The 12,982-nt window shown below is 36.8% G+C and overlaps 1 protein-coding gene across 1 annotated transcript in view; it reads left to right on the forward strand.

The window, feature by feature from the left end:
- LOC122791269 overlaps nt 1-7,821 on the forward strand; it is a 564,593-nt gene extending 556,772 nt beyond the window's left edge. The window contains exon 14 of the mRNA XM_044058939.1: nt 6,203-7,821. Within this exon, the coding sequence (XP_043914874.1) occupies nt 6,203-6,333 (131 nt within the window). The 3' untranslated portion in view covers nt 6,334-7,821. The remainder of the gene's footprint in view (nt 1-6,202) is intronic.
- Nucleotides 7,822-12,982: the final 5,161 nt, after the last annotated feature.

Below are 12,982 nucleotides of genomic sequence, written 5' to 3' on the forward strand. Positions count from 1 at the left end.
ACATGCACACATAAGGACAATTTAGATTAGTATAACACCTTGGAGAAAAAACAGCTAGAAATCCAAACAAATACTAATGAAACGCCTAGTTGCAAAAACACATCCAAAAATAGGCAATGCTAGTGAAAGCAGACACCACAAATTTATTTAAGCTTGTTTAATGCACAATATAGCGTTTTGTCTTTGTGCAACAGACTTCATCAGAATCTAGAATACACACATCAAATGATTCTCCCCTAACACAAAATATATGTAATCAGATCTTAAAGGTATAACACTCAAAAACTTTCCAAACATATTGTATATATTAAAAATCAACAATTTTAAATATAAACATATAAAATTCAGCTTAGTTTAAATAACTAACCTATCATATGTTTGTTTTAAAATACAACATGTAAATGTTTTATTCCTAGAAAGCACACAAAAACAACAAGGTAGAATGCTAATATTTATCAGCCCTTGTTTTAGCACTGGAACTAGCGACAAGCTGTCATTACTCCTCGGGTAGTGTGGCATCCAACTACTCTACAGCTACCTTGCCACAACTCCCTTACCTCTAGATGACCTTTCCATGCCTCCCTCTTGAGTTAGGTGTAACATTCTCTAATATACAAAATAAAAAAACTTTGTAGTTAGAACAACTAATGGAGTGTCTATATAAAGAGTTGTTAATGTTTTTCACTCCTATTTCATACCCATGTTTATAAATTTGCTTTTTTCTCCTCTATTTCATACCCATGTTTATAAATTTGCTTTTTTAAGACACCTCTCAGTCTTCCCAACATAAAAAGCTGGGCGTGTACTACAGGTAGCTAAGTAGACTACTCCTTTACTAGTGCAGGGTATATCTAGGGTATATAGTAGTTTTTCCTGTGTCTTTCAAGTAAACAACTTGTTGTTCTAAAATATGTTTACATTGCACACAACTGCCACATTTTTTGTACCCTTGTTGTATCCCTTACTACCTGTGTTATTTTCCAAAATATTCTTTAAATTGGGGGCCCTTTATAGGTGAATAGAGGTCTATTTTTTCATCAGATGTCAAGAGCCTCCAATATTTTTCAACAGTATTTTAATAATAGTGGACCCTGCACTATATTCTACAACAAAGGCCCTTATAAATTCTTTCTTATCCATGTATTCACCTACAATATTCTCTCCATCTCCACCAATATTTCTTGAAGGTGTGTATGTATTGTTGGGCTTCACATCTGTTAAATCTTTTCCCAGCAAAGGTTCATATTTATTTCCCCCAGTTATTATAGACATAATCACTAATATTCTTTACCAGTGAATAGGGGTAGCCCCTTTCTAAAAACATTTTGTCAAGTTTTTTTTTTTCTTTCTGCATCAAATATATATTTTCTGATATATATCCATGTAAAACCTAATGAACTGGCTCTTTCACCAAACTTTTCTTTGAAAGAGAAGGTAGGAGCACCTGCTAAAAATGGGAGGTGAAGTTGTTAGAAAAGGTAATTTGTGGTATATATTAGAGGCAAAGCATGATTGTTCTTACTAAGGGTACATCCAAATAATTAATGGTGTATTTTCCTATTTGGTGTGTATATCTTACTAAATGGGAAGAGTTGTTGATGTATTCCATAAAATGTTCACCATGGCTTTTCACTTCCACCCTGCATAAAATAAAAAATATCATTCCAGGAACCTCAGAAACAATTTAGGACGCTAGGACACCTTCTTACTCGTATTGGAGGAAATTGGAACATGAGGAAAACATCCACCTAGACACAGGGAAGATATGCAGACTCTAAACCTGAGAAGGTACACCAACCTAAAATCAAAACCAAAGAACTTCTTGCCACCCTTATTCTAATTTTATGGCTACCTCCACCCCATAAAAATAAAAAATATCGTCCAGAACCTCAGAAAACAATTTAGACTAGGATACAATCTTCTTACTGCATGGAGGAATTGAACATGAGGAAAACATCCACCTAGACACAGGGAAGATATGCAGACTCTAACCCAGAAGGTACACCAACCTAAAATCAAATCCGCCAAAGAACTTCTTACGTTCTTTTATTTCCAACTTATCAGTTATCAAATAAATAATAATATTTCCATGCATTTCTGAATGTGTCTCACAGTCTAGATACAGCTCTGAGAAGAGTGCTAAAATGGCTAGTTAAGGATGACAAACTTACAATCATATAAGATACATGAAACTTTAGGAGGAACAACTAATATATATTTCAAGAAAGATGTTGATAAGTGGTATTATGTCTAATAATGGTGGAACAGATAGAGTCCAGTAACTGAGAATAAAATCTCACCAAGTTATATTTAGGAAATAAGTGCAGAAAACAAACACAATAATCCAAACAACCAAGGTGAAGCAGCAAATAAAAACCTCCAGAGAAATAGCGTATCCAAAATTTATTTAACCGCTTTCGTCAGCAAGACTTCATCAGAATACAGAAAGTAATAAATGGCAAGTTTATATAGTCAAAACCTAATTTAAAATCATCACATGTTCAATCAAACAATTACTATGGCAATCAAAATTTAAAACAGGTGTTTACTAAGTTTTTCTGCTGATATAACAATTATAAATGTTCTCATGAGAAAGTTTTCTCAAAAACAACATGGCCTTGCTGACCACCGGTCTGTAACAATTTGGTGTTACAATTCATGATTCTTTCTTACTTCGAGCACAAAGCATATACTGATTACAGCCTTTAGTTTTATCTAGTTCCTCTACAGCTGCAGTGTTCACTCAACATGAACAAGGTTATTTGCTTAAGTCTAATAACATTTCAGAATACTGTATTGTTCTATTTTCCTAACGTTATCAAAATCATCTGTTTCTCAGTGTATGAACAAGGTCATTCACTGAGCTGACCAGAAGCAAAGTCAGAAAGTACATGCAATTATTTTCAAGCCTGTAGCAGAATAAATGTGTTAACCCTTTTAGGCTTCTAATGCAGCAAGCATAATGCTAAAACATATATGAATACATATTTTACTATATATGTGAATACATATTTTTCTTACAGTAAACATGTATGGCTATAAACAATATTTGGATTTTGTTTTGAGATACTGAAATAGAAATCTACGGTGTTATGATAACTGTCTTGAATACTGTTACCTACCTTACTAAACTTAATGCCCAACATTTGAGAAAGTATTCAGGATAGGATCTTACTAGTAACTCTGAAATGAGAATTCATTTGACACTTCTGCTCATGATGTCCATTCATCTGCTTCCATTCCACGTGTTCATACAACAACCTTGCATTGGTATTTGTATTGGTATTTGGTATTGGTATTTGTATTGGTATTTGGTATTGGTATTTGGTATTGGTATTTGTATTGGTATTTGGTATTGGTATTTGTATTGGTATTTGGTATTGGTATTTGTATTGGTATTTGGTATTGGTATTTGTATTGGTATTTGTATTGGTATTTGTGAATGTTTAGTAGGGTAGTAAATAGTGTGGGAAGAAATAGCCAGGGAATTGTTATGGCTAGGCTTATATAGGCCCTAGGGCCGATAGCCTAGTACCAACCTATGAACCTATGTTTCTCTAATACGTTTAGATATGTAGCCATTTGGGATTCCTATAAATAATTAATTCCAAAACTGTACCTGATTAACGACTTAGCATTTGTCTATTTGTCTATCAGGTATTAGTAAACTTGTTAACTGTAGGCTGGGCTTGGTGTATTCTGCATCAGAAAGCCTGAATAGACCCATTGTTTTGACACTCTCCATAAATCGAAACTATTTTTAGATGAGAGACATTGCTTTCAAAATGAAATACGATGACTTATGACAAATGCATAGAAATTTTATGATATCACAAATGCATAGAAATCTTACGACTCATCAAATGACTAGTAATTTGGTGTGAACCTTTTTCAGGCATGTAAGCGATGAATAGTTTTACATTACCGGATTACCCATGCTGAGCCTGTTGTAATTCCCATGGGTCCATCCATCTATACTAATTGCATCTGACTCCTATAGTGGCACTGTGACCAGCTGTCACCATCTAGAGAGCATACTAGGCAAGTAGAGAGCATGGATAGACTGTCAGATCTTTCTTCCATATCAAAAGCACATGCACATATAAGGGCAATTTAGATTAGTATAACACCTTGGAGAAAAACAGCTAGAAATCCAAACAAATACTAATGAAATGCCTAGTTGCAAAAACACATCCAAAAATAGGCACTGCTAGTGAAAGCAGACACCACAAATTTATTTAAGCTAGTGTAATGCACAATATAGCTTTTTGTCTGTGTGCAACAGACTTCATCAGAATCTAGAATACACACATTAAATGATTCTCCCCTAACACAAAATACATGTAATCAGGTCTTAAAGGTATAACACTCAGATAAAACTTTCCAAAAGAATTATATATATATTAAAAATCAACAATAATAAATATAAACATATAAAATTCAGCTTAGTTTAAATAACCAACCTATCATATGTTTATTTTAAAATACAACATAAAAATGCTTTATTCCTAAAAAACACACAAAAACAACAAGATAAAATGCTAATATTTATTAGTCCTTGTTTTTAGCACTGGAACTAGGGACATTCTGTCATTAATCCCTGGGTAGTGTGTGGCATCCAACTTTACTTGCCACCACAACTCCCTTACCTCTAGATGACCTTTCCATGCCTCCCTCTTGAGTTAGGTGTAACATTCTCTAATATACAAAATAAAAACCCTTTGTAGTTAGAACAACTAATGGAGTGTCTATATAAAGAGTTGTTAATGTTTTTCACTCCTATTTCATACCCATGTTTATAAATTTGCTTTTTAAGACACCTCTCAGTCTTCCCAACATAAAAAGCTGGGCGTGTACTACAGGTAGCTAAGTAGACTACTCCTTTACTAGTGCAGGGTATATCTAGGGTATATAGTAGTTTTTCCTGTGTCTTTCAAGTAAACAACTGTTGGTTCTAAAATATGTTTACATTGCAAAGAGTTGCCACATTTTTGTACCGTTGTTGCATCCCTTGCTACCTCTGTCATTTTCCAAAATATTCTTTAAATTGTGGGTCCTTTATAGGTGAATAGAGGTCTATTCCCCACAACTTATTTCATTTTTTCATCAGATGTCAAGAGCCTCCAATATTTTTCAACAGTATTTTAATAATAGTGGACCCTGCACTATATTCTACAACAAAGGCCCTTATCAATTCTTTCTTATCCATGTATTCACCTACAATATTCTCTCCATCTCCACCAATATTTCTTGAGGGTGTGTATGTATTGTTGGGCTTCACATCTGTTAAATCTTTTCCCAGCAAAGGTTCATATTTATTTCCCCCAGTTATTATAGACATAATCACTAATATTCTTTACCAGTGAATAGGGGTAGCCCCTTTCTAAAAACATTTTGTCAAGTTTTTTTTTCCTTTCTGCATCAAATATATATTTTCTGGATATCATCCTAGCAAACCTAATGAACTGGCCTTTCACCAAACACTTCTTTTGAAAGAGAAGGTGAGCACTGCCAAAATGGAGGTAGTTGTTAGAAAAGGTGGGTTTGTGGTATATATTAGAGGCAAAAGCATGATTGTTCTTACTAAGGGTAACATCCAAATAATTAATGGTGTATTTTCCTATTTGGTGTGTATATCTTACGAAATGGGAAGAGTTGTTGATGTATTCCATAAAATGTTCAATTTGCAGGCTACCTCCACCCCATAAAATAAAAATATCGTCCTGGAACCTCAGAAACAATTTAGACTAGACAATCTTCTTACTGCATGGAGGAAATTGGAACATGAGGAAAATATCCACTTAGACACAGGGAAGATATGCAGACTCTAACCCAGAAGGTACACCAACCTAAAATCAAACCAAAGAACTTCTTGCCACCCTTATTTCAACTTATCAGTTATCAAATAAATAATAATATTTCCATGCATTTCTGAATGTGTCTCACAGTCTAGATACAGCTCTGAGAAGAGTGCTAAAATGGCTAGTTAAGGATGACAAAATTACAATCATATAAGATACATGAAACTTTAGGAGGGAACAACTAATATATATTTCAAGAAAGATGTTGATAAGTGGTATTATGTCTAATAATGGTGGAACAGATAGAGTCCAGTAACTGACAATAAAATCTCACCAAGTTATATTTAGGAAATAAAAGCTACATTTGTGTTTTATTGCATTGCTTTGTCTCATTTTCCTAGGTACTCATGTTGCTGCCATTGTTGTTGGGTCAACCTTAGGTGGAGTTGTATGCTACGTCGTCTTCCTGTTGGTGAAGAAGTCATTCTACGGGATCCCTTACAGGCATAAAGGATTAAGAACAGCGCTGTGACTTCCAGTAGAAGCTATGCTACTTAGCAACACAAGCGTCGACATTCCAGGGTTTTCCAGGACTTTTTTCTGTTAGAATTTTCCTGTGCTGTTAATGCCTTCAGTAAAGTACCACTCGACCATGCAGCTGTATTACCAATGGTTGCGCAGTTCCCTGTGAAAAAAGAATGATGTTAATGCCGTGTTTGAAAAATCTTATCAGGCAGTAGTTTTGATGGTTCTGTATGTCACTTGCATATTGCCATCACCATTAACTATTGGTGCCCTTCTGATGTCAGCCTATGCTGTCTTGTTGTGTTAGACCCTCTACCAGTGAAACCTGTGAAAACATGAACATACATGACACCACTCTGAGCCCATACAAGTATGCATCTGTAACTTTCTGTCACATGTGTATTGATAGATATGAATGTACCACTATAGCATGTGTTGCTAGGCATACCTTATCATGCAGCTCAACAGTATAGGTACTTAGAAGGATGGATATGCAGATGGGCCTTGGTCAATCCTCTACTGTCCAACAGCTCTGGGTTTGGCCTGGCCTTGTATGTTAAGCAGAGATCGCATCTGAGTAGATGATATGTGACAGAGTATAGCTGGAGTTTTTTAAGGTGGTCAGCGTAGGGCATCTGCTTTAGGCCTGTGATTCTTTTAGTGAGGTATTTGATTCTTTTAGTGAGGTATTATAAAGAATGTGTCAGATACCGTGACCCCATTTGGGCATTTAAAAAATGGAGTCCCTTAGGTACTATTTTTAATTCAATACAATGTTCAAATTATTTGCTCTTTACTTTCTCAACAATTTCCAGAATTCTCCACACAGTTCTTTCAATTGACCTTTAACTGCTGGAAAAATGGCTGTTCACCCAAAGTTCTGAAAAGGATCATAGTTCATGTTCAATACAAAGCAACATCTCTGTATTCAGAATTCATTTCATGTTGTAGAGAACAGGTACCAGGATAGTTAAACTGAATAACAGTCACACAATCATCTCTGCAGCGTGAATATTCACTTTTTCTAGCCCAAGATCTAGTGTTCTTTTGAGCCAACATACTGAAGGACTTCTGTATATCCCCCATAGTATCCAATAAAACTTGCAACAAACTGGAATAATTTCTCCCTGATGTAGGATGTATAGAAACATCCAATGAGGCATCATTTGCAACTTCGGCCATCTGACATTGTAGAAAACCACAACAACAAAATCCCCACAAATTCCGACAATGGTAACTCAAACCAAAAACTATAAAAACCACATATTCAGCCAGCCAGCAAGGAGACAACAAGACCTAGCGTACCTAAACCTTTATTCACCTCTGTTGTCTCTAGACTTCTTCAGAATGAAACCATTCAAAAACTCCTTCCAGTTTTTAAAAACAATCACCCAATCATAGAAAGAAGACATTTACTAATAGTTACTTACATCAAAAAGTAATCAGCCCCTTTTATAAAGAAAAATCTTCCTAGAGGACAATATATAAGAGCTAGTAGGATGACTAGCAATAATAAACATTTAGGAGAAAAGTTTACTTTCATAACCAATCTATATTTAAATAGGGGTTATGATAAAGATTATTTAAAAATAGAAATGGAAATACTTAATAAGAGAAGTACCTTATATCCCCTATTTAAAAACATCCATTTGTTAGTAAGAAAATGTTTTATTAGAAAAGAATATTAATGAGAGAAATTTGGTGTGTAGTTTAGATATGAGAGTTGATAGTCAAGGCATCCTAACCATTATACAAAACAATCAAAAGATTTTGCAAGGTAATAAGGATTTGTATAAAACTGTGGGAAGTATGCCTAGGTTTGTTTATAAAAATAATGTTAATTTAAAACATTTATTACAGAAAGATAATGCAAAAATAATACTGCCTAACTCTTTTACTGAGAAATCTAAATGGATGTTTAAGTGGTAAGTGCAATGTTTAAAATTATATTTAGGAAGGGCCTTATGTGCTTCTCCATGGTCCATCCTATACTTTGACTGCACGGGTAGATTTAACTGTAATACTAGGGGATGATTCATATTAGTGTATGCCCTAGATGTACTGCTTTTTTATAGATATGACTATTAGGGTACTTTATGAAAGTATCCAAGAACATTTATATAGTATTAAAAAAAATATAAAAAATGCACTTTTTAAGCACACCTTAGAGTGTGAAAAATATAAGAAGTTCCTTTTTTCTATCATAGAACAAGGATGTGTTGATTTTAGGGGAGGTAATTTTAAGAATTATTTAGAGGAAAAAGAAGCCTTATGGCAATTAAACATTGGTGCAGATAGAGCTCTAGGGCTCAATGACATGATAAACATTAAGTGTTTTTAAAAAAAACAGGAGGTTTCATATATCTAATAATTAGTTTTAAGTGTTGGTGTAAACATTTATCTATATATATATATATATATATATATATATATATAAATATATTTGAATTTTTAAGTTAAGAAGTGGTTATTTTTTGGTGTTAATTAATTTTATTATTTGATAGGTTGATTGTTTTTATAAACTGGAAGGAGTTTTTGAATGGTTTCATTCTGAAGAAGCCTAAAGACAGAAGTGGTGAATAAAGGTTTTTGTATGCTAATTCTTGTGGTTTCCTTGCTGGCCGGCTGAATACGTGTTTTTTATCATTTTTAGTTTGAGTTACCATTGTCGAATTTTGTGGTGATTTTTTGTAGTTGTTTGCAGCATGTTTGCTAAAAATGTGGATGATGTACTGCAGTAGAACTTCATTTTCCTGCTTATTGAACTTTTTTCCAGGTATTGCCTCCCTCAAGTGATCATGGTAGTACCTGTACACCTGTGGGAAAAAAAAAAGATGTCAGTCATTGGGTGTGTGTGACATGTTGCAGAATGGACATACCTATACAGTGCCCAATGGATTACTATGATAGCCCCTTGTAGCAACAGAATGTGTGGCACAAGCTGGCAAATATACTGACAAGTGCTACCTGAATCATCCATTTGGGTAAGCAATGTTGGCATCACTACAGACACCAAAAGTTGTAGCACACTGACCTGCTTCACTAGTGGGAGGCAGAGTTTCAGAGGAGGGAGCCAGAAATGTGAAGTAAGTATTCTTTTCTGTACCAGTGTCACCTGTTATCACAGCTGTTGTTCCTCTATACTTAACAGATTTCTAGCAGCAGAAGATCAGCTACTGAACATAGATGGCTGCTGCATAAAGCATGAGAGCCTCAGCAAATAGTAGTGTGTGTGTGTGTGTGTGTGTGTGTGTGTGTGTGTGTGTGTGTGTGTGTGTGTGTGTGTGTGTGTGTGCGCGTGTGTATGTCGATGTAAGTGTGTTGTGTGGCAGTCCATTTTGCATCTAGACTGGTGTTATTGTCTTATGTGTGTCTCATGATCCTTTGTCATTCTGTCATCATTCTGTAGACCCACTTGTGAAGAAGAGGAAGGGGAGGAGTGGTGTAGGGCACCTACATCTCTGCCACCTGCTCTTCTGACACTGGTTTACCTGTAGCTATGAGGTCTGCCTGTAAAGTGAGGAAACCTCTGTTGGAGATGACCTGGAAGAGTCAGTGGGGCTTTCAGGTCTTCTTCTCCAGGGGGGATGGGGGGCTTTGAAGGTTCTTATCTTAAAGGTGCTCTAGATGTCCTCCGATGTGAGGTGCAGAGGCCGGTCACTGATGAGATACATCTGCAGCCACATACCCATACCAAAAAAACAATCAAGTATCTTCTACCATGGCTGGCTGAATTGATACACTGACCAGCCCCGGCCATGAGGCATCGCGAGGAGCAACCAGCCTGCACCACTGGCACACCAGTTGAGTGATATCTGTTTGTTGTACTCTAGGATGACCTGGCAGCTAGTCATGCCAGGATCCCAACCTATACCTATCCTAATTAGATCCCTCCCTTATGTGTCGCACCCCATTCCTTGTTCATTGTACAACTGTGCCTATCACCACCTGTCCACCCTCTGCATGTACAAGTCCATCCACTATTCTGATTACTGCCCCATCTCTATCTTTGTCTGTTTTCTGTGCTTGCCTGTCTGCCCCCTGTTGTCTGTCTTGCTCCTTCTATTCCATCCCCAACTTTCATACCTCTCAACTGTCCAGATTTTTGCAGAATGTCTAGATTTTTGCCTCATATTTTTGTTCTAATTCTCATAAAATACAGGTTTTCTGGCAAATCATTGAGGACTGAAGTCAGAAAATAATGACAGCCATTTCAGTTTCAGACTTCATACCCATCAGGAAATTTATGTTAATGCAAAATCTGTTATTCTATCAACTTTCAAAGTTTGTAAGAGCAATATTTAAAAATTGTCCCTATTTTTGCCCCCCCCCCCCATTAGTTATGCCTTTGTCCAGATTTCGTACTCTAAGAGTATGCCAGCTATCCTCATTATCTTCCCTACCTACCCCTTTGTAAAACTTACAAAAAGGGCTCTTTCTCCAGGGGAAAAAAATCACCCTATTTTCTACACCCAAAGTTTCATACCATCCTTCAAATAACATGCTAACCTAAGGTCCCATCCATCTATGTTGGCGGTAAGTCAGGTTAATGTAAAAGATCCCATGTCACTTATCAAAAATAGTCGGGGCATTTACCTAGGGCCCTATTCAGATATTTCGTAGTTAATGTGAATATTACCTTGGGTTTCCTCTGAAAAGTCAAGTGGGACTAACTCGGTGAAAAAGCATAAATAAGTAAATAGTTAATCACGATCGCCCTTCTGTGTTTGCCTCTGCCTACGTGCTCTTCTTTCCAACTTTACTGTTTTTCTTTTCATCTCTTCTAGCTATCCTATTTCTCCCCATTAATGCTGACTAGGGTTGTCACTGTACCAGGCAAGTAATAGCTGGATATGTACGTCACTATAGTGTGCATGTGAGCTTGCATTAACTACGCTATGATAGCTTGCCTTAGCTTTGATATCTATCACATTGTCCATGCATACTGCTCTAATGCTATTTGTACCATAGTGGAGCCTAGTACTGCCTGTCCCATTATCACTGCACCTCTCTTTTGTACACAGTCCTTTGCTCAGCATCAAGCACTACCCACTTTGTAATGCATGCCTGAGTAGCTCTGATGTGCTTTGCTCAGCAACCATCTTAAATATTAACACTGCAAAGTGTGCAGCAATTTTCTATGAATCCTGACCAATATCTTATGCTGTTCTTTATTGTTAACAAGATAATATATATAACTATTTATGCATTTGTACATACACAAGAACCTTGTTTCCCATGTTATGTAAATCCATTGTTTGTCATCCAGAATTTGTTAGGGAATATTCTTACCATCACTCTTTTTCCTGTTAAAAAATTCACAAAGCTGCTAAAATATTATAACTTTAACTTTACAACAGATGGAGATAAAAAGGTGAACATAAGCAAACCAGCTCTGTAACATAGATAAAGCCTTCATTATGGAACCAGTAACCCAAGTTCAACTAGTAACTCAAGCATCTGTAGGAGTTGGCAGAGCGAAGATGGGAGTGAGCAGCTGTTGATTGCTTACCCATCCTGAGGAAGGACGGTTTCTATGGCTCAACACTTGGGTGACATCTAGTGCCGCACTCTGTGTTGCACCCATGGAGGACAAGTCTGTTTGCACTCACTGTCTGTATTCCACCAGCAGGGAGCAGAAGATCTTTAAAAAGGAAGGAGGGGTTTCTCTAGCAGGCGAAGGTAGGCTGCCCCACCAAACCTGGAAGTTGGCCCACTCCGTACCACCTAACTTGTTCTATGGGGAGAGGGGTGGCAAATTACCTGATAAGGTACCTTTCAACTGTACAGATTTTTGGCTCATATTTTTGGTCTTTTCCTCATAAAATTTATGGTTGTCTGGCAAATCAATGGGATGATCTAAGGACTGAAGTCACTAAATAATGACATACATTTGTGTATTTGTGTTTCAGACTTCAAATCCTACAGAAAAGGTATGTTAAAGCAAACCCTGGTACTCTGGCTACTTTTTAAGTTTATGAGAGCTTCTTCTTCTTCTATCTTCTTTTCCCAGTTAGGGGTCGCCACAGTGGATCACCTGTCTGCTCATGATTGGCAGTGGAGTTTTTATGGTGTCGACTTGCCAGCCCGGCGCCCAATCTTCCACAGAAGGCACACACATGCACGCACTCATGCCTAGGGCCAAATTAGAGTGTCCAATCCACCTACAGAATGTCTTTGGGCTGTTGGAGGAATCCGGAGCACCCAGAGGAAACCTACGTGACCATAGGGAGGGCATGCAGACTCCGCACAGAAGGCACCCCAGCCGAGGATCGAACTAGAGAACATCTTGCTGTGAGGAGCAATGCTAACTGCTGCACCACCGTGACCACACTTTTAAGTTTATGAGAGCAATATTTAAAATATGTCGCTATTTTTGGACCTTTGCCCCCCCCCCCCCATTTTGTTGGGCTTTGTTCAGATTTCTTGAAATAAGAGGTACAGAGGTATGTAAGGTACACTGGGCAGGAACAAATGGATTGTAGGACTCTCACCTGGACCTAAATTGGTTGGCTTCCCCCCAGACAGAATGAATGAGCCAAATGGATGAAGGTAGGGGAGAAATTAGGTAGGGATCAGTGGACATAAAAACAAAAACGTGAATATAAGCATGTAAAGTTCTATTTTCATAGCAACATTAAAACAAAACTATTGTT

This window comes from Protopterus annectens, chromosome 17.part0, assembly GCF_019279795.1.
Source record: "Protopterus annectens isolate FY-2018-M chromosome 17.part0, PAN1.0, whole genome shotgun sequence".
Taxonomy (NCBI): domain Eukaryota; kingdom Metazoa; phylum Chordata; order Ceratodontiformes; family Protopteridae; genus Protopterus; species Protopterus annectens.